The sequence below is a fragment of the Ursus arctos genome, unplaced genomic scaffold (genome assembly GCF_023065955.2).
Source record: "Ursus arctos isolate Adak ecotype North America unplaced genomic scaffold, UrsArc2.0 scaffold_5, whole genome shotgun sequence".
In the NCBI taxonomy this organism is placed as follows: Eukaryota; Metazoa; Chordata; class Mammalia; order Carnivora; family Ursidae; genus Ursus; species Ursus arctos.
Window position 1 is genome coordinate 43,086,380 of NW_026623067.1, and position 20,502 is coordinate 43,106,881.

At 44.6% G+C, this 20,502-nt stretch overlaps 1 protein-coding gene across 5 annotated transcripts in view; it reads right to left on the reverse strand.

Moving 5' to 3' along the window:
- Positions 1-20,502, reverse strand: part of PPP2R2B (protein phosphatase 2 regulatory subunit Bbeta) — a 439,770-nt gene that overhangs the window by 85,229 nt on the left and 334,039 nt on the right. For all 5 annotated transcript variants that reach the window (XM_057307203.1, XM_057307204.1, XM_057307205.1 and 2 more), the window contains 3 exons: positions 16,113-16,210; positions 13,103-13,268; positions 7,325-7,437 (listed from right to left, as the gene is read on the reverse strand). In XM_057307203.1, coding sequence (XP_057163186.1) covers positions 7,325-7,437; positions 13,103-13,268; positions 16,113-16,210 — 377 coding nt within the window. The remainder of the gene's footprint in view (positions 1-7,324; positions 7,438-13,102; positions 13,269-16,112; positions 16,211-20,502) is intronic.

Here is a 20,502-nt window from a genome sequence, read left to right on the forward strand (position 1 = left end):
TATGTACAATGTCCCTAGAACACAGCAAATCCTCAATAAATGTTGGCTGCTCTTATTATTATTCCAACAGAATTAGTTCCTTTGCCTAACACTGAACACAACTAACACTGTCTCACCGAACATTAGCCACAGAGCAGAACAGAGACATCCCGGACCCTCACCCCCAAGAGGTGAAACACGTCAAAATGCAGAGGCTTGTCGGGGAGGGTCATGCCTAAGGTTCCTGTGGAGTGCCTTCCGATCCCATAACCAAAACCCCATGACACAGACAGATACAATCAGATAATGATGGCAATCAATAATGATAACAGAAATTATTATTTATTTTCATAAACACAGACTATGTGCGTCCCGCTGAGTTACACATATCACATGCCAGCATTCTCTTGAGGGGCAGTCAATCAACGGGAAATCTCAATATCCACCCGCCGAGGCAGGAGCGGGAGAGATGGAGCAAAGGTTGAGAAATTACCCACACCAGGGTGACACATTCACAAAGTTAATCTAATCCAGGGGGCCATCCGGGTGCCATTGCAAGCCTGTGAATATGGAACAGGCTTGATTGATTTTTCACTGCAGTAGCTAAACACTTTGTTGTTTTTTGCAACAAATATAAGGAAAGGAAAGATGAAACTGTAAAAGGATTGGATATTAAGTCCCCGGCACAGCAATAAATCACAAAATGAAATCTAGAAAAATTAAAAATGGGTAGGAGAAGGCTATATCTGTGTCCTAAGAGGCCTCGGGTATCAAAGCATAAAAGCCAAAATTAAAACCCGGGCAGGGCTGGCCGATCCCGACACACCCAGTAATCTGCCCTGAAGCTGGCCTGGGGTTCCCTATCCTCCACGGGCACCACAGAGGCAGCAAGAAAGCATAAGGTTGTGTCTAGACAGAAAGTATCTGCCTCTCAGAGCCTCAGTTTCCCCCTTTTATAATGGGGATAATTACGTCCATACCATTAGAAAGAGGAAAATATCAATTCATGTCCTACTAGCCTCCCAGGATCCGTGGGAGCGTCAGATAAGATCCCCAGCGTGAAAGATCATCTATCCTTCAAGATGCATCTTGGAAACTCCTTCCTAGTCCTGCACCTCCTTCCCTTCTGTTCTTCCTCTGATATGGCAAACGTCTGTGCTGGTCTTGGGACACTTATCCTATCCAGTGTTTCTCAATGGTGGCCCAGGGACCGCATGCACCAAAATCAACTGGGGGTTTTCCCGGAGGGGTCATGTCAAAGATGTCACTGGGTGCAACTCAGACCTTCTACGCCAGAATCCCTAGCGAGAAGGGGCTGTTCTCGACAGAGCATCCCAGGTGCCCATGAGGTACCCTGAGGTTTAAGAACATCTGCTTCCATTAATTTCTTCTTGCAGGCACTTGCATCTTGTTTCCTCCTACCTCTTGACGAAAGGGAGTGCTTTTCACTCATCTGTGGGAGATCCACTTGGCAGTACAAACCTAGCCCAGTGCCTGACACACAGGAGGCACTCACTAAATAGGATAGAAATACATTTAAAAGTTCTCCGTGTCAGAGGCTATCACCCTTGCCGTTGTCTCAGTCAGGGGCCACACAATACATCGTCCTGTGTAATGGTAAAGGGCAGGACCTCTGGGATCAGACAGACCTGGGCTCCATTCTGGGCTTTGTCATTTATTATTTGTGGGGCCTTAAGCCAGTAGTTACCTCCCTGAGCCTCTGTTTACACATCCCGTAAAACAGGCATGATGCCCAAGTCACAGGATTGCGATGAAGAAAGAACTGTAAAACCTACATTACACACTGCTGTGCCCTAGGAGAGGCTGAACACATGGAGTTGCTTAACTTAACCCCCTGGTCTGTGTGATCAGGTCTTTAGAAAACAGATCAGGTAGTTAGACTAGCTGTTTCACGGAAAGGATCACTTTTCAGGAAAAGAGCTAGTCTGTTTCATCAACCTTACTAACCCCATGGCCTGTGAGCAATAAGCCCCAAGACGACCCCTTCTGAGTTCAGAGCTGGCAAACGTTCATGCTGACGGGCCATGGTGTCTCAGGTGGCAGCGAGGGGGGTATCCAAACAGTCACTGATGACATTTGCAAACATCAGGGTCACTCAACGTGGAAAAATGTTAGTGTAGAACGTCACGTGAGTGTGTCCTGAGGCTGAGAGGAAGACAGAGGCAGTCAGCAGCAGAAGGCTCGTATATAAAACAGGTCATGTCATCTTTCTAAAAACCAGTGCATCTACTCTGTGCCTGGCCTGTGACAGAAAAGCCGTTGCAGCCCTCACTCCTTGCTCCTCCTGCTCCCACCAAAGTCAAGCTCATGCATTAAGAAAGTTCTGCCGAAGAATTTCCAGGAACAAAGACTGAAATTCCCTTGCTCTCTGATCATGAATTCGTATCTCCTTAGAAGCAGAAGCTATAAGGAATCATAATGAAAACTTGGGGGCAGGGAGACTAGGCCTGCATCCCAGTTCCGCCATTTGCGAGCCATGAGATCTTGGTTAAAATCCCTGCCCTCACTAAGACTCTGTTTCCACTTCTGCGTAATGCATTCATTTGACAAATACATGACCTACTAGGTGCTGTGCGTTCTTCTAGGTACTGGGGCTACGGGAGGAAACCCAGCATGGCTCCTGCTTTCTTGGAGGCTACGTTTAAGTGGAGGTGGAGGGGCAGCAGAAAATGGACAGATGATAGCTCGGGTAAGGATACAAGCTAGCAAAAAAGGGGCAGGGTAAGGCCACCGAAAGTGAAGGGGAAGATCTGAGGGTGTGAGTTTCCCTAGGGAATACTAGGAGAGCTTCTCTGAGGAAGGCAGGCTTTGGATGATCCAGAGAAGTAAGAGAACGTACCTGGCAGAGTTACTGTTAGAACTACATAAGGATATGAAATCCAGCGTCTGGCATAGAGTAAGCACCTAATAAACATGGCTGCTGCTGCTATTATTATTATTATTATTATTATTTATATTAGCTGTAAGGAATATCTAGGTAAAATCCATTAGAAAACTGGAACTCATTACAGCCCCTTCATTTCTGGGGGCGGTAATGGCAAGTCAGCGTGGGAGATCACACCTTCTGAAATCTACACTTATAACGTTAAAAAACAAATTCCAATCTGGCCTAGGTTCCCAGGGCACTGGCAGCCAACCATAATGAGGCAAATAATAACTCCAGGCTCCTCCTGCAGGGAGAAATATGCTAAGTGTGATTTCTCACCACCCAGCTCCCATCCTAGGCTGATGAAGTTACTAGAACTATGAGTTTCTGTTGCTTAGAAAGGGCTCAAGGGCCGCTTACATCTTGGTATTGGGAGGCTGGGCAGGAAGGCCAGGGGAATCTTGCTAAGTGGAACTACAGAAGACCTCGGGGTCATTGATCCTGCACGTTGAGGTCAGGGATCTGAAAACCCTCCGTGTATGAATGTGGGGGTAAGAGAGAAAGTAGAGAGGGCGGGGAGAGAGAGAGGCACCCTGATCTGGAAATAATAATGGCACTAATTAGTAAGACAGCCGTTTCCAATCCTCCAATGTACATGTCCAAGGGTAAGAGCCATAGCTCTTGGTTTTTAGTCCCAGCTCTGGAATCACCAGTTGGCAGGCACTGGGCAAGTTATTACTCTGAGTCTGCACCAGGTTTAAGGGCTCAGGTCCCACAGCAAAGGAGATCACGATTTGATTCTTAGTCCTACATGATCCTGGGCATATTACTTAACCTCTCTGAGCCTCATCTGTGCAACGGGTATTTAACAGCAAACTGTACCTCAGGTGGTAGGTAAGGCAGATACAGCGTGCAGCATGGTGCATGGGATATAATAAATGCTCAATAAATACTAGACACCAGCATTTGCACTGGCCTCCCCACTGGCTGTTCTGAAGATGAATCAAGGGATTAGGTAAAAAAAAAAGACTTGGGGATATGAATGGCACTTTACAGCTATAAGGTGTTATTATTAAATTATCATTACGATGATTGCTTTGAATGCTATATACTGAGCAGGCAATATGGTTTTCATAGAAGTGCTTCTCATAGCCTCTCTGGGTAATGAGTGACTGGATTTAAAAGGCTATCGCTTCCATGAAAAAAGAAAAAAAAAATCCACATTCTTGCTTTGAAAAGCTGAGCCTCCTAGCACTGAAACAGAACAGGTTCATTACTCAGGGAGGATTAATTAGCTGTCGGGTATTATTAAATGTTCTCACTCTCAAGATCCACACAGAACTGGAAACTATGAGAAGTGAGCAAGGGGTAATGGTAAGACGGGGGGCAGGGGGCGGGGGGGAAGCCACAAATGCTGGCAATGCAAATTTCCAGAGAGGAGCATGTTAGTAAATTACAGTCTGATTAATATCACGTCAGCTCCTTCTCTGTTTGGAGTCATTGTACTGAATCTGTGGTCTTCAGGGTTGCTTGTTTTTTGTTTTTGTTTTTCCTTCTTCTACCACTGGGATCAAAATGGAAAGGAGGCTGGCCTTTGCAGCACTGTCATCCAAAGAATGCCGCAGTGTGGTTGATTACCTTGAAACACAGGATATTTGAAAGCCTAGGAAAGTAGATGGGGTGAAATAAAAAAATACGGGTATTTACAATATTATAGCAAATGTGTTTCTCAAGTTGATGTAGTAACTATTGAAATAATTGAAAAGTAGCAGAGGCTCATAAAAAGTGATAGCTCGAGGGAGCCTTAGAGATGATCAAATCCAGTGACCACAGACCCACCAGGGGCCTGTGTTAAACATGCAGATTTCGCTGGATCTCCTCCATCGGCTGAAGGGAATCACTGGGGTGGGATCCTGGGAATCTGCATGTGGACCTCGCCCCGTGGATGCAAACGCACAGACTATTCAGTCCTCTGTGTGGCAGCTCGGAAACTAAGCTTGGAGAGAAGAAATGTGATCTGCTGGCCCAGGGTCACACAGCTGGTTAAGACAGGAGCAAGGACCACAATGGGGGTTTTCTCACTTGTAGCCACAACTTCCTTCCATGTTTGATGGGTACCAAGTCCACTTCAGCACCTCTGCTCTAATGGAAACATACACAGAGGCCTTCTCTTCATCACGGGGGCAACATCCCTGAGCGGCCAACCACAGACGTATGAAATCCCATAGGATGCCAGGGACACCAAGAATTCATGGTGGGCACTACAGACGGCATCTGAGAAAGTCCGCCCACAGAGCAAACAAGGACAAGGTGACATCTGGGCAGAAGGTCATGGTGTGAATTTCCCAGTGGCACCTAAACCATGTGTTTTTCCCATGGGATTGCAAAGTTCCAAGGGTCCCGAGACCGTCTTAACCCCTTTGGAGAGCCGGCAGATGGCCTACCACTCACTAGGTGTCAGTGAATGGCTTGTAGACTGAATATAACAGTATAAAAAGTACACGAAAAGGAAAAGAATGTGAACTTTCTCGTATCAGTAGGGAGTAATAACAGCTATGATAATGATCATGATGAAGATAATATCAAACCAACAGCAGGGAACAAACATTAACGAGTGCTTTCTGTGAGTGAGACACTATAAGGCTAAGCACTTCCTCACACACAAACTAGCACGGCTTCCTCACAAAGATCCCAGGAAGCAGTGAATCCTTGTAATGATGCGCGTGGGACGTGGGAGGCACAAGGACTTTAATTAATATGTCCAAGGTCCCCAGGTGGAAAGCAATGGAGCCACAATGCTAACCTGGGACCGACTAACGTGATGTCCGTACTCTTTACTACTCGCCCTCGGGTCTGCCGAACCTCACAGACCTTAGAGCATCGGCCCAGCCTGATACGGAAGACGCGCATGGCAGCTCTTCTGGCTGAAGGCATAGGCTGACAAGAGGAAGCAGAGCCGTCAAAGCTCATTGGCTCAGAAGCAGCGCAACCGAAGACCAAGTACCTGTGAGGACTGGGTAAACACCTGACAGCCTAGCCCTGTGGCCAGCAATGAGCCCGTGTTCGCAAAGCACCTGCTGGGGGCATCGGGTGTGGGGTGGCTCGTCAGTTGAGTGTCCGACTCTTGGTTTCAACTTAGGTCATGACCTCAGGGTCATGAGACCGAGCCCTGCATTGGGATCGGCACTTAGCGGGGAGTGTGCTTGAGATTCTCCCCCTCTCCCTCTGCATTTCCCCCTGCTAGCGCGCGCTCTCTCTCTCAAATAAATAAATAAAATCTTTAAAACCAAGCACCTGCTGAATAAAGAGAGGAACAAATGAATTCATGAACAAATAAACAAGCGAGCTCATCAGGCCCACGCTCATCATTCAATTCCCGTATCTGCTTCTAAACCTACAGTGACAACCTCTTTTCCCCACAGGCACTGCCCGGTGTCCCTTCTCAGTTTCTGGTCTTCAGTAGAGCAGCTGGTATCTGAAAGCACGTATTTGACACAGTTTTGGAAGTCCCTTGGGGCTAGGGCTGGTCTCAACACGTGTCCGCTTTACCACTCGTTAAACACATCCAAAACTAAACTCACCGCCGAGTCCTGAACCACTTTAACCTGTATCCAGAGAGCCTTCTCTTAAAAGTTTGCTTTTAGAAATCCATTTTTAACACCGCTTTCCTAAGAGACCTTTCCTGGTCTCCCAGAGCCAAATATAATTTCTTCCCCCTTTGATCAAACTGTAACACGCTGACACCCCCTGCATTGACCTCACTTTATTTAGTGCCATAAGCATTTTTATAGACCTACAAATCTTTTCTTTACCAGACTGTGCATTTCTGGAAGGCGGGGAGGGAGCTATTCAGACTAAGAGCAGAGATCACGTATTGAGGACCAGCCACGGGAGGAAGGCTTTCCACCCCCAGCACATTTTTAGCCAAGTATCAGGTTCAGTGTTTTACGCTGAGCAAGTATTAGGTTCACTGTCTTACAGACAGAGAAACTAAGAGTAACTCGTGTGACCAAAGTTCAAAAGGATTAAATGACCATGTGAGATTCTGATGAGGGGCAGAATTCAAACTCAGGCCCATTAGGTTCACAAGTTCCTGTTCTGAATCACAAGATCCCAATTAGCCATGTGGGTAGTCCCATCTCCTGCACCTTGAGGACAAAAGACGCTCAGAACATTTTCGATAATGGGAGCAGACAGAGGCTGGGGCTATAGGAAGACATGGTGGTGGCCGCATGGGCCAGTCCTAGGGGAACAAAGCAACGACACGCGTTTGTGGTGGTCAGAACTCAGACCCATCCCGCTCCTCCCTCTGCACATCTCGGCTTCATATCCTTCACTCACACACGAGAGCTGCAATCTGGAGCAGTACCCAGCCTGCGGCCGCACCGACAAGCCCTTCCTCGGCCCCGGTGGCCAGGAGAAGTGAAAGATAGGGGCCAAAGCTGCCCCCAGGCTCACCCTCAAGGTCGTGATGGTGGCAGGATCCCGGAGCCGGCCCTCCTCATCTTTCAGATTGTAACCTTCTGGCCTCTTATCACGCTCGCTGACTTTCCACAGCTTCACAGTTTTATCTGTGGAAGGCAACCAGAGGACATCAAAAGTACAGTGAAAACCAGTTGTCAAGGAGTATGGTGTGTGGGGGCGGGGCGGGGGGGGAGCAGGGGAAGGTGGAGGTGAGGATGGAAAGGAACTGCTGTTCACGTCAAGGATTTGGGGCATAAATCTTACGTCATCTGGAGGCAGAGCTCATGCTTCAAAACAAAACCATATATTGTGGCCAGACCAATGGTTTTCCTGACAGTGGCCTATGAAATCCAGAGCTTATATATTATTTCAGTTCATTCAATAAAAATATTTATGGAACAGTGAATAAGAGCAGTCACATATACAGAATTAGCTGTGTCACCATGCTATCAGCACTTGTCATGAGAAATTTATTTAATGCGCACCATAACCCTGAGAGGTAGGTATCCCTATTTCAGTGTCCCACCCCAGCAAGCACGGTCCTGTGACCTGGAAGGCCCTGAATGACCCGCACTTCCTCACCCTTTCTGGTCTCACCTTCTGCCCCCTGTGCCCCATGCTCCAGCCACGGGGCTTCTTTACTGCCTCCCCACCCTGGGACACGTTATCTCCACTCCTGCCATGGGCGTTCCACTAGCTGTGCCTTTTGCTGGAAAGCCCTTGACCCTCTTATTCACGTGACATATTCCTTCACTTTGCTCTGTCCATGCCCACCTCCAGAGGGGCCTTTCCCATCCAACCTGCATCAAAATGTCCTCCCCATTCTCTCGCCTGCTCCTCCGGCTTCAGTGTTTCCTCTCGCCACTCCTCACTATGGGACAATGTCTTTGTTACGTCTCCCTCACAAGAACATGCACTCGCTGGAGGCAGGGAGTCTGTCTTGCCCAGCACTACACATCTGGCACCGACAACAGTGCCTGGGGCACAGCGGGTGTTCTGTAACCATCAGGTGCGTGAACGAACGACTCCCATCTATACAGTGCACCTTGCCGCCAATATTCAGAGATATAAAATGGTAAGAACATTCACCCAAACACTCCTTTGCCCTTGCAGTCTCCTTGGAATCCCCAGCTGGAAACTTTCTCCCCTGTGTACTGTTCTAGCACTTTACATCACTGGCTGATACCTGTCGTTCTCCATGGCAATAAAGCAGGGCAAGATCTCCAATGTGTACAGGGGTGAGGCAGGCCGGGGGAACGAGTGAGAGGGTCTGAGGGCTCTGGGAGGCAGGAGATGGCATGCCCCACCTGCAGGCTTTCGATCCCATTTCTTAAGGAAACATGTTTGGGCCAATCAGATCATATGTGTGGGCCACGTGCCTTTGCAGGCTTTCCTGCATGGGTCCTGCATTATTTGTATGCGCTCTAGCTTTTCTCGTGGAAGGCAGGGGCTCAAATACCATCTTCCTCTGTATCTTCCTCTGTGCCTGCACGGGGTAGGCTTGGGAACCAGACAAGCTTGGGCCACACCCTTACTCCCACTCCAGCCAGCCACGTGGCCCAAGGACAGGGGTTCCCAGGTAGTAGGTGCCTAGTTTCTTCAAGTGACAAAAGGGAGCATCAGATTTATCAGGAGAAAGAGTACAGAATGCCCAACTCAATGGGAACTTCAGAGAAACAACAAATGACTTTTTAGTGTAAGTATGTCCCCAGTACTTAAACCTTACAAATAAAGGCACTTAACTTCTCTGTGCCTTGGTTTCCTTATTTGTCAATTGGGGCTAACACTGCCTTCCCCACGGGGCTCTCGGGAGGTTGAAATGGAATACTGTACAGACACTGTTGAACACAGGGGTGGCCTGCTAACAATGGTTGACAAAGGGCGGCTGTTACTAGAATTTGCAAAGGGGGCAACTGTTCTCTGATAATAACATGTTGCTCTGACAGCGATAGGTTCACCCGCGGTGATGTCAGCACATCCCATTTCCTCTGTAATACTGTGGGGAGAAGAGCTGCCCCTCTCCCAGCCTCTAGTAGGGTTCCCTTTCTCCTTCACCCCCTCATCTCCCTTCTCCATGTCTCCTTGGCCTAAGGCCTGGCCCTCAGAGGTCTGAAATGCACCCCATCCTGAAGTGGGCTTTCAGCAACCCTTTGGCTACTTTAATAGGTCAGTGCCTCTGTCTTCTATTATCTGGGGACAACCCCAGCTGGTCACGTGCGCTGGCAGACCCAGCCGGGCTGCTTAGTGTAAGATGTGTGCGCCCCTACTGGCTTGTACTGGGACAGAAGGCAAGGAAGCCATTCCCAGACACTGAGTTGAATTCTGCACTTCCTACCTATACGCCAACAGTCCTCTGCTCCTACCCTCTCCGGACACCCTCCTGCTGCATGCACTGCATTGTAGGGTGAGAAAACGAAGCAGAGGCCCTGTCTTATACAGTCCCTGGATGAGGGACGGCTCAGCTGTGACTCAGAACAACACAAATCAGTGACGTTTAACACCAAATATTTTCTATTGCTTGGCTGTGGAATATATCCTGTACCATTCGAAGGCAATGCTCCTCTTCTATTTTTATTATGTAGCAATACCTTGCTACACAGGGAGATCGAGAAACCACAGGTGGAACATAAAGAGTGAGAATCAACTATAATCCCTCTAGTCAGGGACAATCCTTGTTAACATTTTGCAGACATACTTGCAGTATTTCTACTCTGCATTTTTTGGGGAGTGGCGTGCAAACCTATAGTATCACTGCATATACCATTTTGTATTTTCTCATTTTATTTCCTTCTTTTACTACACAAGTGGTAAATATAATTGCAAAAAATGAAAATGAACCAGAAAGTAAAAACAAACAACAAAAAACATTTCCCTCAATTCCACTAGACAAAGAAAACTACTAGGAAAGTTTTGTATACATCCTTTCATTATATTTGTGTGTGCAATTATATTACTTTTTAATACGTGTAATATACTATGCATAGTTTATAATATGCTTTTTTCCTAACCATATCTACCCATACTAACATCTACCCCTATAAATATATAATTTATAATAAGAATTTGTTAATAAAGGTCAAATAATGGGAGATTTATTAATAAATTATAGGAAACTCATACAAGGGCATGCTATGCAGTCATTGAAATGTGATGATATTTTAGAAGGATATTTAACAACTAGGAAGATACTCCTGTTGTTAAGTGTTATATTATTAAGTAAAAAAAATCTTATTGCAGAACAGCTTACAGAATAATCCCGTTTTCGTTAAGAAGCAAAAAGATTTATCTGTTTATCCATGTCTCTGCTTTTTTCTTTAAAAGCCATTAATACCAGTTCTCTCCGGGTGTAAACACTGTGTTATTTTCATTTTGCTTCCCTGTTTTTTTCTAATTTTTTTTTATGATGAACACATACTACTTTCATGGCATGTAAAAAAAAAAAAATCAAGTACACCTTTCCCTCTCATCATAAGAATTAAGGCAGAAGTAGAAAGCTAGGTAAAGCAACGTGTTTTCACCTGGCAAGTAATTTCAAAGTCTAGATTCACAATGGAATGTTGGTTTTATTTTTCATGAAAAATGATAAAGTTGAAAATATATGCTAGCAGAACATAAAAACTGCACCCAATTGTAATGAGATAAGCACATTTTTTTTTTTTTTTAAAAGATAATTGATGGCGAATTCAATCCAATTCCCCATGGCTGGGTTGCCTGGAGTCATTCTCGACTTTATTATCACACAATTTTTCTTGACTTAGTATCTTGAAGCTTTGTGGATAAAAAAGTCTAAGGAACATGTGGCTGTTACTATGAGTAATGACTTTTTCTTTTTTCTGGCTGGCTCTCTGAGTAGTTTATCATTACTTGTGGCAGCTTTTGAACACAATCTTATCATCTATCTTCATTTTCTCTTTTGTACAGTAATTCCAATTGTCTTTCATTAATTTTTGCATGTTAACCTATTTGGCTTAAGGGGAATTCTCAACCTCAATATTAGTACAAAAAAGAAAATTGCTTAAGAACATGGGGATTTTTCTTCTAAGAATCATTTTGAGATGCTGTTGGCATATGAAATAGGATCCCAAATGGGAAGATAATATCCTTGTTAATCAAAAAACTATTTAAAAACTCAATTAACAGAACATTATGCTATATAATTAATCTTCATTGCATTTCAATGATTTCCATCCCATCCCCCCCACAAAGCAGTTAATAAGTCTTTGGATTTCATAGCAATAATCAATAGGGTAAATTTTGCAATATAAAGTAAGCTAGCCATAGCAGATAATCAGACACTTTTCCTCTGCCTGAAATAATTAAGTCAACATCATCAGAAGTCTCTTTTATTCTAAAGGGTTGGAAAGGCAGAGCCTTTAAGTAAAACTTCACCAGCAAAAAAAAGGAAGAAGAAGAAACATTCATGTAGTCTGGCTTTCAAGAAATGAGGGCTGAAAAAAGTAAAGCGAACAATACACAGAGTTCTGAGAAAGAATTAAATTACTGAAAATCTGGAAAAACAGATGAGTGGAGATCTGGTCATGTTGAGATAAGCCATGCTTGAATAGCCCCAAACTGGCTATTTCAGAAGCGCCAGTGTTTAGATTTGTACACTGGCTTTATAATCAAGGGAGATTGGATTCATATGTGTTAACCCCCCCCCTTTTTAGAAGGGTAAAATACAATTCATTGTAAAAACTTAGAAAGGAAAAAATGATAAAAGGAGCAAATCTACAAGACACTCAACATGCACAACCCAAAATTAATCATAGTAAATCTTGCGGTGTGTTTCCTGTCTTCAAAACACTAATATATGTCTGATCATATTACATACATGTGAGCAAGACCTTGTCAGTGTTGGGGATAGGGAAAAAGCAAATTCCTGGCTTCCTGACTTGTATTTTAATGTATATTTCTCCTAGGCAGATTCACACATAGGATGAAATGAAGCGCTCTCTGGCTTCTTTGCCTGATAGAGGGTTTTCAATTTTTATACACTAATCCTCTTAATTGTTACGCTATTCAATTAGCACCCTTTAGTATATGATTTTATTCTGAATTGTTCTGAGCATAGATGGCTTCTTTCAGCAAGGGTATTATGAATCTTAAGGGTAGGTCATTCCACTGTATAAAGGTTTACCAAATTAATACAGAATTTGGCTTTCTATTCAACCCCCTACGTCCTCTCTCTCTGACCTATTTCTATCAACTCCCCTTAAACAACAAACGGTATAGGAAGAGTATGGAGGGGCAGAGAGAGAAAGAAATCACTTCTTGGTCTATTCTTTGGTAGGTACCCCCTCTCTTCTTGACCTGTGCTCCTGGACGAGAACTTGTTGTTGTAAGAGAGACAGAGCCATCTACTTTACAAACCCCCAAATATACTCAGGGATTAATAATTTCTATTCAGTATGCCAAACTCATAGGGATGGCACATTGAGTTTTCTGAAATGGGTTCCCAGAGTAACACCTAGTGAATCTTAAGAAAGGAAATCAGATTCTAAAAACACCTGGAAATCATCTGCATTATCAAAAATATGGATAACGGGTCTCATGTAATTTGGTCATAAATCTGTTATTTTTAAAAAGGGTAAGTGCTCTGTACTGAGGGCCTACCCTGGGCCAAGCACTCTGGTAGACATCTTGCAAATACAGTTTGGAAGATTTTCAACAGCTGGCAAGGTAAAAAGAAAAACTGAGCCCAAGAGAGATTGAAATAGAGTTTGCTGATTGTGTCGCTTCAAATACCAAATGGGCAAAGTCACCTGCACGTACCATTAGTAGACAGAAGGAAGTAGGCTGCGTTCTGCTGAGGGAGCCATCTTATTTTATTGATTTTTTCTTCTATTTCTAAACTCTTCAGGTAATCGAACTCGGGTTCATGGCTCTGGAATGTGCTGTAAACATTGTATTCACCCCTACGATGAACCTGATTTTTACTCTGTGAGAAAGGAAAAAAACACACACAAAAGATGAAATCACATAAGCCAACTGCAAATTCACCAATTCCTTCTTTTTTGGGGCAGAGTCATTGGGGTGGGATGGGCAGGCCACGTCAGTGTAGAATGAGGGCAGAATCGTGGCAACAAGTTTATCTTAGCTTACTGCCTCCCCAACATTTGATCACGTACCCCTGTTGGTCAATACTGGGACTTCCAATATACAAGTAATTATTTATAAATTATATGCATGAACTTCTGTACTAATACATGGTGTACATAACATACACATAGAAATAGATACTAAAATAGGACAATTTAAAAATACATATAAACAGAAATTCTAATCTTTTCTTCCTACATCCTAATGGATGTTTCAGACACCTTTAGGAGTAAGACATCTCACATCGATGCCCACACTGATGTCTATTAATCCCTCACAAAGACTCCAAAGCTATGGGATCTGCACCTTTTGCTGGCCTTTTAAAGTCTCACCAGACCCTCAGAGAACCTCTGAGAGGTCAGCAGTGCTGGGAAATGGACAGAAGAGGCTCAGAGGTATTAAAATGACCTCTCCAAGTTCACACAGCTTATACACAGCAGATTTGGGCATCAGATCCCTCCCTCCCCCCATTTTCTTCTGGCACAAATGACAAAACAGATATGAGCACAGAGATGCTGGGGGAGACCCTGGGAGGACTGTCAGACTCTACACCCCCCCCCTTCCCCCCAGCTCCATCTCTCACAGTGGGAACAGTAGGACCTACATAAAGGATGTGAGAACGAAACTTAAAGGAAAGGATCTGCAGCAGGGGGCAAGGGTAAGAAGAAGGGTGGAGAGGACAAAGCAGGTGTTAAAGAAAGAGGAGAAGGGAAAACAGAAAAGGGAGTTTTTATTTTAGGTGTTTTAGGACCTTATTACCAAGAGCTTCCAGATTCAGGCTTTGGAAAACTGTGATCACATATTCCAATTCAGGTCTTACTGAACATGTGTAGTAGAGGCTCGACTCTGAAGAAAAGGCTCAATGAAAAGAAACATCTTTCTGGATGGATATTGAACATTCAAACCAAGTCTCCACTGACTCAATCTGATGGGTGACGGTGTTGGTGGCTGGTGTTGAGCATATGTGTGAGGGTCCTATGAGCAAAGTCTCCAGGAACGTGGCTCCCGAGAGGTCACTCACACAAGATGGAAGCCAGCCTGACCTAGATGTTGTCACCCGGCTTTGTTTCTCAGGCTTTGGGTTCATTCCTACCTGAAGCAGCACCCCAAAGTGGAACATCCACCGTGTGCTCCTCTCCTCGATGTCTATTTTTTATTGAACGAACCACCCTCCTTTGGAAAACGTGTCCCCCTTCCTCCTCCTACTGACTCAGGCTTCCCCAACATGTCCGGCAAAGGAAACAGGTGAAACCTATAAATAGCTAACGGGCAACATGCTGCCTTGGGTAACTGATGTTAAATAGTGGCTTCTTTATCATCACTATGGGCCTAATTGGATTTTCTTTTAAAATGGAAGGAGATTTGAAAATCAGTTTTAAAAGGACTTGAAATGCTGATATCCTGCTTACTACGGAGACAGCCAGTCCACCTTAACAATAAATTTATAAGAGTGCTGATTTGCTACCATCCAAATCAGACTGTCAAGTGTGTGCAGTATGTGCCAGACCAATTAGCACCAGGCAGCTCTGGAAAAGCAGGAAAAATTCCAGGTCACGAAGAGCTATTAGTTCCTACTTGCCAACCACATTTTTGTGTTTCCAGGGCCAATGGAATAGGCCGGGTGCCTGATTTAATGCTGAACACTTGAATTTATACAGAACCCCGAGGGATCATGATGCCTTTATAGAAATTAATTGCAAATAATGTGCAATTACCAAATATATCACCTCTAAATGAGGCTTTCCTTTTTTTGAGGGGAGGGGGAACATAAATGGCTTTGAGGCATGAAGCAGGCTTTCAATTGCTAGGGAAGTCTCTTGTGAAACCTTCCTCCTGCACTGGGCGCCCCCCACCCCCCTTGCACTGGGCTTGGTGAATCTCCCAGGCAGGCGGTAACAGATGGGAGAGGTCCTAGAACACACATGGGCCTCCTGGAAGCTCCAGGACCATGCCAGGGGAGGCCAAGGAAATCAGATTGGGCCGTAATTCTGTTCTGACAAAACAGAGGCAGACATCAAAAAACTCAATTTATATGAAAAAGCGACACAGTTTCTAGTGGAACCCAAGTCTCAGGCGGAAACGGGCTTTTTGAGATTCAATTCGCTGGAAGTTGGAACTCCTATCAGAATGCGCACAGCCCTGAGCTCCAGGGGCCCGTGCAGCACCTACAGTAAAGCGCCCGCCGCATGCATTTCTGAGATGTCACTTTCTGGGATTTCGCTCCCTTTGGTGGGGTGAACTATCACTTTCTTCTCTACTCACCCCAGGTGTCCTTTTCACATCTGTTGGCAAAGAGCTATTTTTTTTCCCCCTCCTACGTATTCTGCAGGGGCACCCGAAATCGGGAGCCTTAATTTCAATGGCTGGAAGAGAAATCCCACTCAGAAAGGAGTTCTCTGCTCAACAAGCACCCATGGAATTTCGCAGGTCAGATGGGAAGTGAGGTCAGTTTGAATGTGCAGCACCCAGGTTGGGAAAGATTAGGCCATGCCCGGAAAAGGCTCTATTATCAAGTGCTTTCAGGAGCCTGAATGTGGAACTGTTGATGTTAATGACTTTTTGGCAGTTTTTAGTTTGCTAGCAAAGCAGCAAGGTTAGGGGCGACACATGAGGATTAAGGAACAGTAGGAGGCCTCCTTTAAAAAGCGAAGAAAATGGGCATTTTGCATTCACTGCCACTTACCTCCTGCTCTCGTTGAAATATTACAACCCGACCCCCCTTGTCCCCTGTCGCTAGTAATTCTCCCGTGTGGTTGAATTCGACCGTAGAGATAATGTCAGCTGAAAAGGAGAAGACAAAGGCAATTAAAGTAACTGCACACTTACTTTGAAACGATAGATAATAGATACACTTTTCTGTGCATTGAAGGGCTCTGGGCTTTGTCTCTGCAGTGGAATTTACAAGGATTCGAGGCTCTGTATTTTAAGTGCCACAAGAAGTGGCATTTGAGAAAGTCAATTTCCTAGATGCCCACACTGCAGGGTAGGCTCTTAGAACATCTGGAGAGAACAAAAGGGAAAAGCACATGCAGACCCTTTTGTTTGGGGCAAGAGAAAATGCATTTCTTTAATGGCTCCAGGAAATGGCTTTTTTTTTTTTTTTTTAAAGAATTTTTACCAACCACAGACCTTTTACCCACCCAGGACCTTTTGCACTCTCCTTCCTTCTACACAGAGAAACCTCCCCAAACAGGTTTCAGGTGTGGCTGTTCAGACGTGGGCTGAGGATTGTGACCTGTGACGCACCAGGGCTGGGGCGGGGGCGGGGGAGGCTTGAAGATCCCACATGGAAAAGGGAAGGGGCAGGAAGATATCACTGGGACGCTAGGAGGCAGGAATTCAGGAGGGACCCCACAAATGCTCCAGCTTGACCCATGCTCCCTTTCTTGGTGAGCCCAACACACCCTTCTGGAAGAGCAAGGCCTTATTCCAACCCCAGGAGCGAGGTGCTGAGAAACAGGGTCACGAGGTCAGAGGGGAGAGGGCAATTTGTACTCTGCATTTCAGAACGAAGAAATACGCAGGCGCCAGGAACTCAGATCACAGATAATTGCTGAAGGAATGCCAGCCTGCCAGGTCTTTCTTCAACCCTGGTTACCCCGGAGGAACACGGACAGGTAAATTACCTATGATTGGATTTATTAGGGCTATTTTTAGAAAAAATGTCAGAGGTTAATTCCTCTGCAATTATTCCCCTGCAGGGCTCCAACAATTGCTACCGAGAGTGCAAATGAGTTTAAAAAAAGAAAAAGAGGCAGGGGAATTATGACAATGGCCTTTGACAGAGGAACATTCTGAAGATTATGTCCGTGTGAGGAAAGCAAAGGGGAAACAGTGAGGTGGAAAACTAAGGCAATTATCCCTGAATAATTCAAATCTCAAATCTCACTTTAATATCATCATTTCAGGATTTTCTTTGTATGCCTGATTTATTCAGGTAAGTAGTGTAAAATTCTCCACTTTGCATGTAACTGTCCTGTTCCTGTATATGAAAATGCTTCCAATGGTCATTCTTTGTGCAGAAGTAAAAAGAGTAAGTACAAGCCACAGCTACTTTCAAGCAGAGCACATTTAAAAGAACAATTCATGATTTCCTGTTTTGGCCTCTTAGACGGCAGACCCTAGGGGCAGCAAATTCAAAGTCCAGCAGAGCCATGAGATGCCAGGGCGTGAAGTAAACCAGGTGAAGTAAAAAGCCTGTGGCTCCTCTTAAGGGTAAGTGGCTACTCAGCTTACCCCAATTGTGGATATGAAATATTTCACGTGTTGCTAGATTTTTTTTTTTAAGAAGCTGGAAATCCAGATTTTATGCAAAATCTCTTCAATTTTATACATTGTCAACTGTTTTTTTTTTTTTTCAAAGCCATGATATTAAAAAAAATAATCTTGTCTGTGGGCTGAATATGTTTTGTGAGTCATGAGTTTATGACTTCTGGTCTACCAAGTCTTTCTTCAGAAAAGGCCACCCCATTCCTTACTGGTGATCTCAACTAGAAATCTAGTCTGTCCACTCAGGAAGACTCCTCCAAATGAATGTGACTTCAAGGAAACACAATCGAAGCTGTGTGGCTACTCAGGTCCTGATGTAAGTTCAGTAGCCCATTTCGGTAACAAGTGCCCATTTCGGAGGAAGCAAGGCTGGGAAGCCGGCACCACAAGTGAATTATTAGACCACTTTCCTTTGTTAGAGTTTAAGTATCTTAGCAAAGCACTTTCATGTAAAGAGGAGACAAGGAGGCTGTTCAGTGTTTGCAGCAGGCTCAGAATGCCCTGAGACAAGCACTTGAGCGCTAGGATACACTTCTAACACTAGTTCCTGCTTCTGACTTTCAGGGAGGGATTAGCAATGGGGTTATTCACGAAGCTTCCTGACTTGCGCAGAACCTAAAGCGGATGTGGTTGTTTCTTCTCACATCAGCTTCTATCAGGTACCTCAGGTTGAGGCGAATCTCTCAAACTGCTGACGACATAAACACTGCCCAGAAGGAAAGAGCGGTGGGGAGGCTGGGGGTACAGGTTACCAGAGTCACGCTTATATCTTTGGGGCCAACAACGGGCTAAAATGCAGTCTACACCTCTCCTCTTAACAGCAATGTTGACACAGACTCCAGAGTTCTAGTAGGTACACTGGAACCAAAAGATGGGCCTTCCCTTTTAGTGAAGTCGGGTATCAGAAGGACGAGTTAAGTACCTTTTCCAAGGTCAGTTCCTGGCTCAGTTTCCAAGGAAATGTTACTCCAAGGGAAACAAAATTCACCCTCCCAGAGATGACATACACATTTGTCCTTTTGCCCAGACTCTCTGCAAAAACGTCTTCACTCTCCCTCTCGGGGGTACACAGGTCAAATCAAGGTGGGACTCAAGCTCACAGCTGAGCCACATGATCCAAGCTAGTGTTACTAGAACTCTGCATTATGAGGGATCCAGGCATGGTCCCCACTAATAAAAACGTCCCATTTTCCAAGTGTTATAATTATTTGTGCTATGCCTCTCACAAGAACTTGTAAGAGAAAGGGTGATGGGCATGGCAGGATTCTCAAATTCTTTAGTTCTCTTGCCAAGACCTTAGCTTGATTTTAAACCTGCCACTCACTTGGTCTGTATATTAGGTTGTTTATATCCAGCTATTGTCTACCTCCCTTCAGAGCGCAGGCCACTGTAGCTCGAGTTAATACCTGTTTTGAACTTTCATGCTTCCCGACTCATTTATCATTGCTAAGCCAGTATGTGTAACCAGAATACACTGCCCCATCCATCTCTGCAGATCTTCATCTATGACTGTTTAATAATTGATGCAAACCTCATGAATCACCCCACATTCCAATTTCAAGATACTCAAACTTCTGATACAAATACTCTTGTTTGCAACAGGCTCTCGGTAGAGCAGTTGAAGTCAGAAAAGCCACGCTGCTCGAGATAAAATAACTCTTGTTGAGTATAGAGAGGACACGGCGATAACAATCAACTAGCAAGCCTATGACAATAACTTCATCTAAAATCATGGTCAAAAGAAATCAATTGATCAAGTTCAACATGACTCTCACCTTTAAACGATATGTGTACATGACAACTCATTCTATCAAATGCTAAGCCGAATCACACCACTGTTATTAAAAAAAGCTACAAACTGGAGCATTTTCCCTCTACTCCATACAGATGTGGATAAAGTGCCTGTTTTTGACTAAAAACAAAAACCAGAGGCCAAATAGAGTTATGGAGGTCAAATGTAGTTAACATGATTTTTTAAAAGGAAACCCTGGGAGGTAGGACGTTTGCCCTGTTCCACATTTATTTGTTCTGATTTAATTTCCACAAGATGGTGGCCTGGTAACCCCATTTCCAGTTCAATAGGCACAGCTAAGACTGAGTTTTTCTCTTCTAAAATCAATCTCTGCATCTTACAAAGGTTCCAGACTAGTAAATTCATACATAAAGTCTCCATTTACCTGAATAATAAAAACTGACTTGGCCATTATATGCCTGTGATTAGGCTGAAGAAATGGAGGGAACCCCCAGTGCATGCCCTAGTCTCTCACCGTCCCATGGTAGGCTGGAGTCTACACAACGCCTGGGCTGAGCACAACTATTAGATGATGTACGATCCAAAGAGCAGGGTGACTGTTTCGATAAAATGAGGGCTCAGTTTAAACCTGGAGGGGACCTAAACCCAAATCCTCTGGTGGGACAAGGTCTTACTGACCAGGTCAGGAGCACTGGCCTCTCTGCATCAATCACAGAGATTCAAATGAGAAGGTAATGCAATTTAGCCTTCAGAGCCCATTAAATGTTTTATCTTTCATCTAAGAAACATTTGGGAGGTAATGCTATAAAGTCATTTACTCTACTTATATCAGCTGGCCACTTCTGCCCACTCAATACTTGGCTTTCTTCCAGGTGGTAAGTTGGGCTCTAGGCAGATTTGTCTGCTTCTTTAGCGAGGATGGGGTCAAGCCAAGAGGGAAAATAGGTGTCACAGTGGATGACAATGGTGAAATACGGGCAGTTATTGGAAAGTTGTGTTAAGAAGGGTTTAGGAGGTCACGTGCAGACTTCCTGAAGTGCTCTAATTGGCA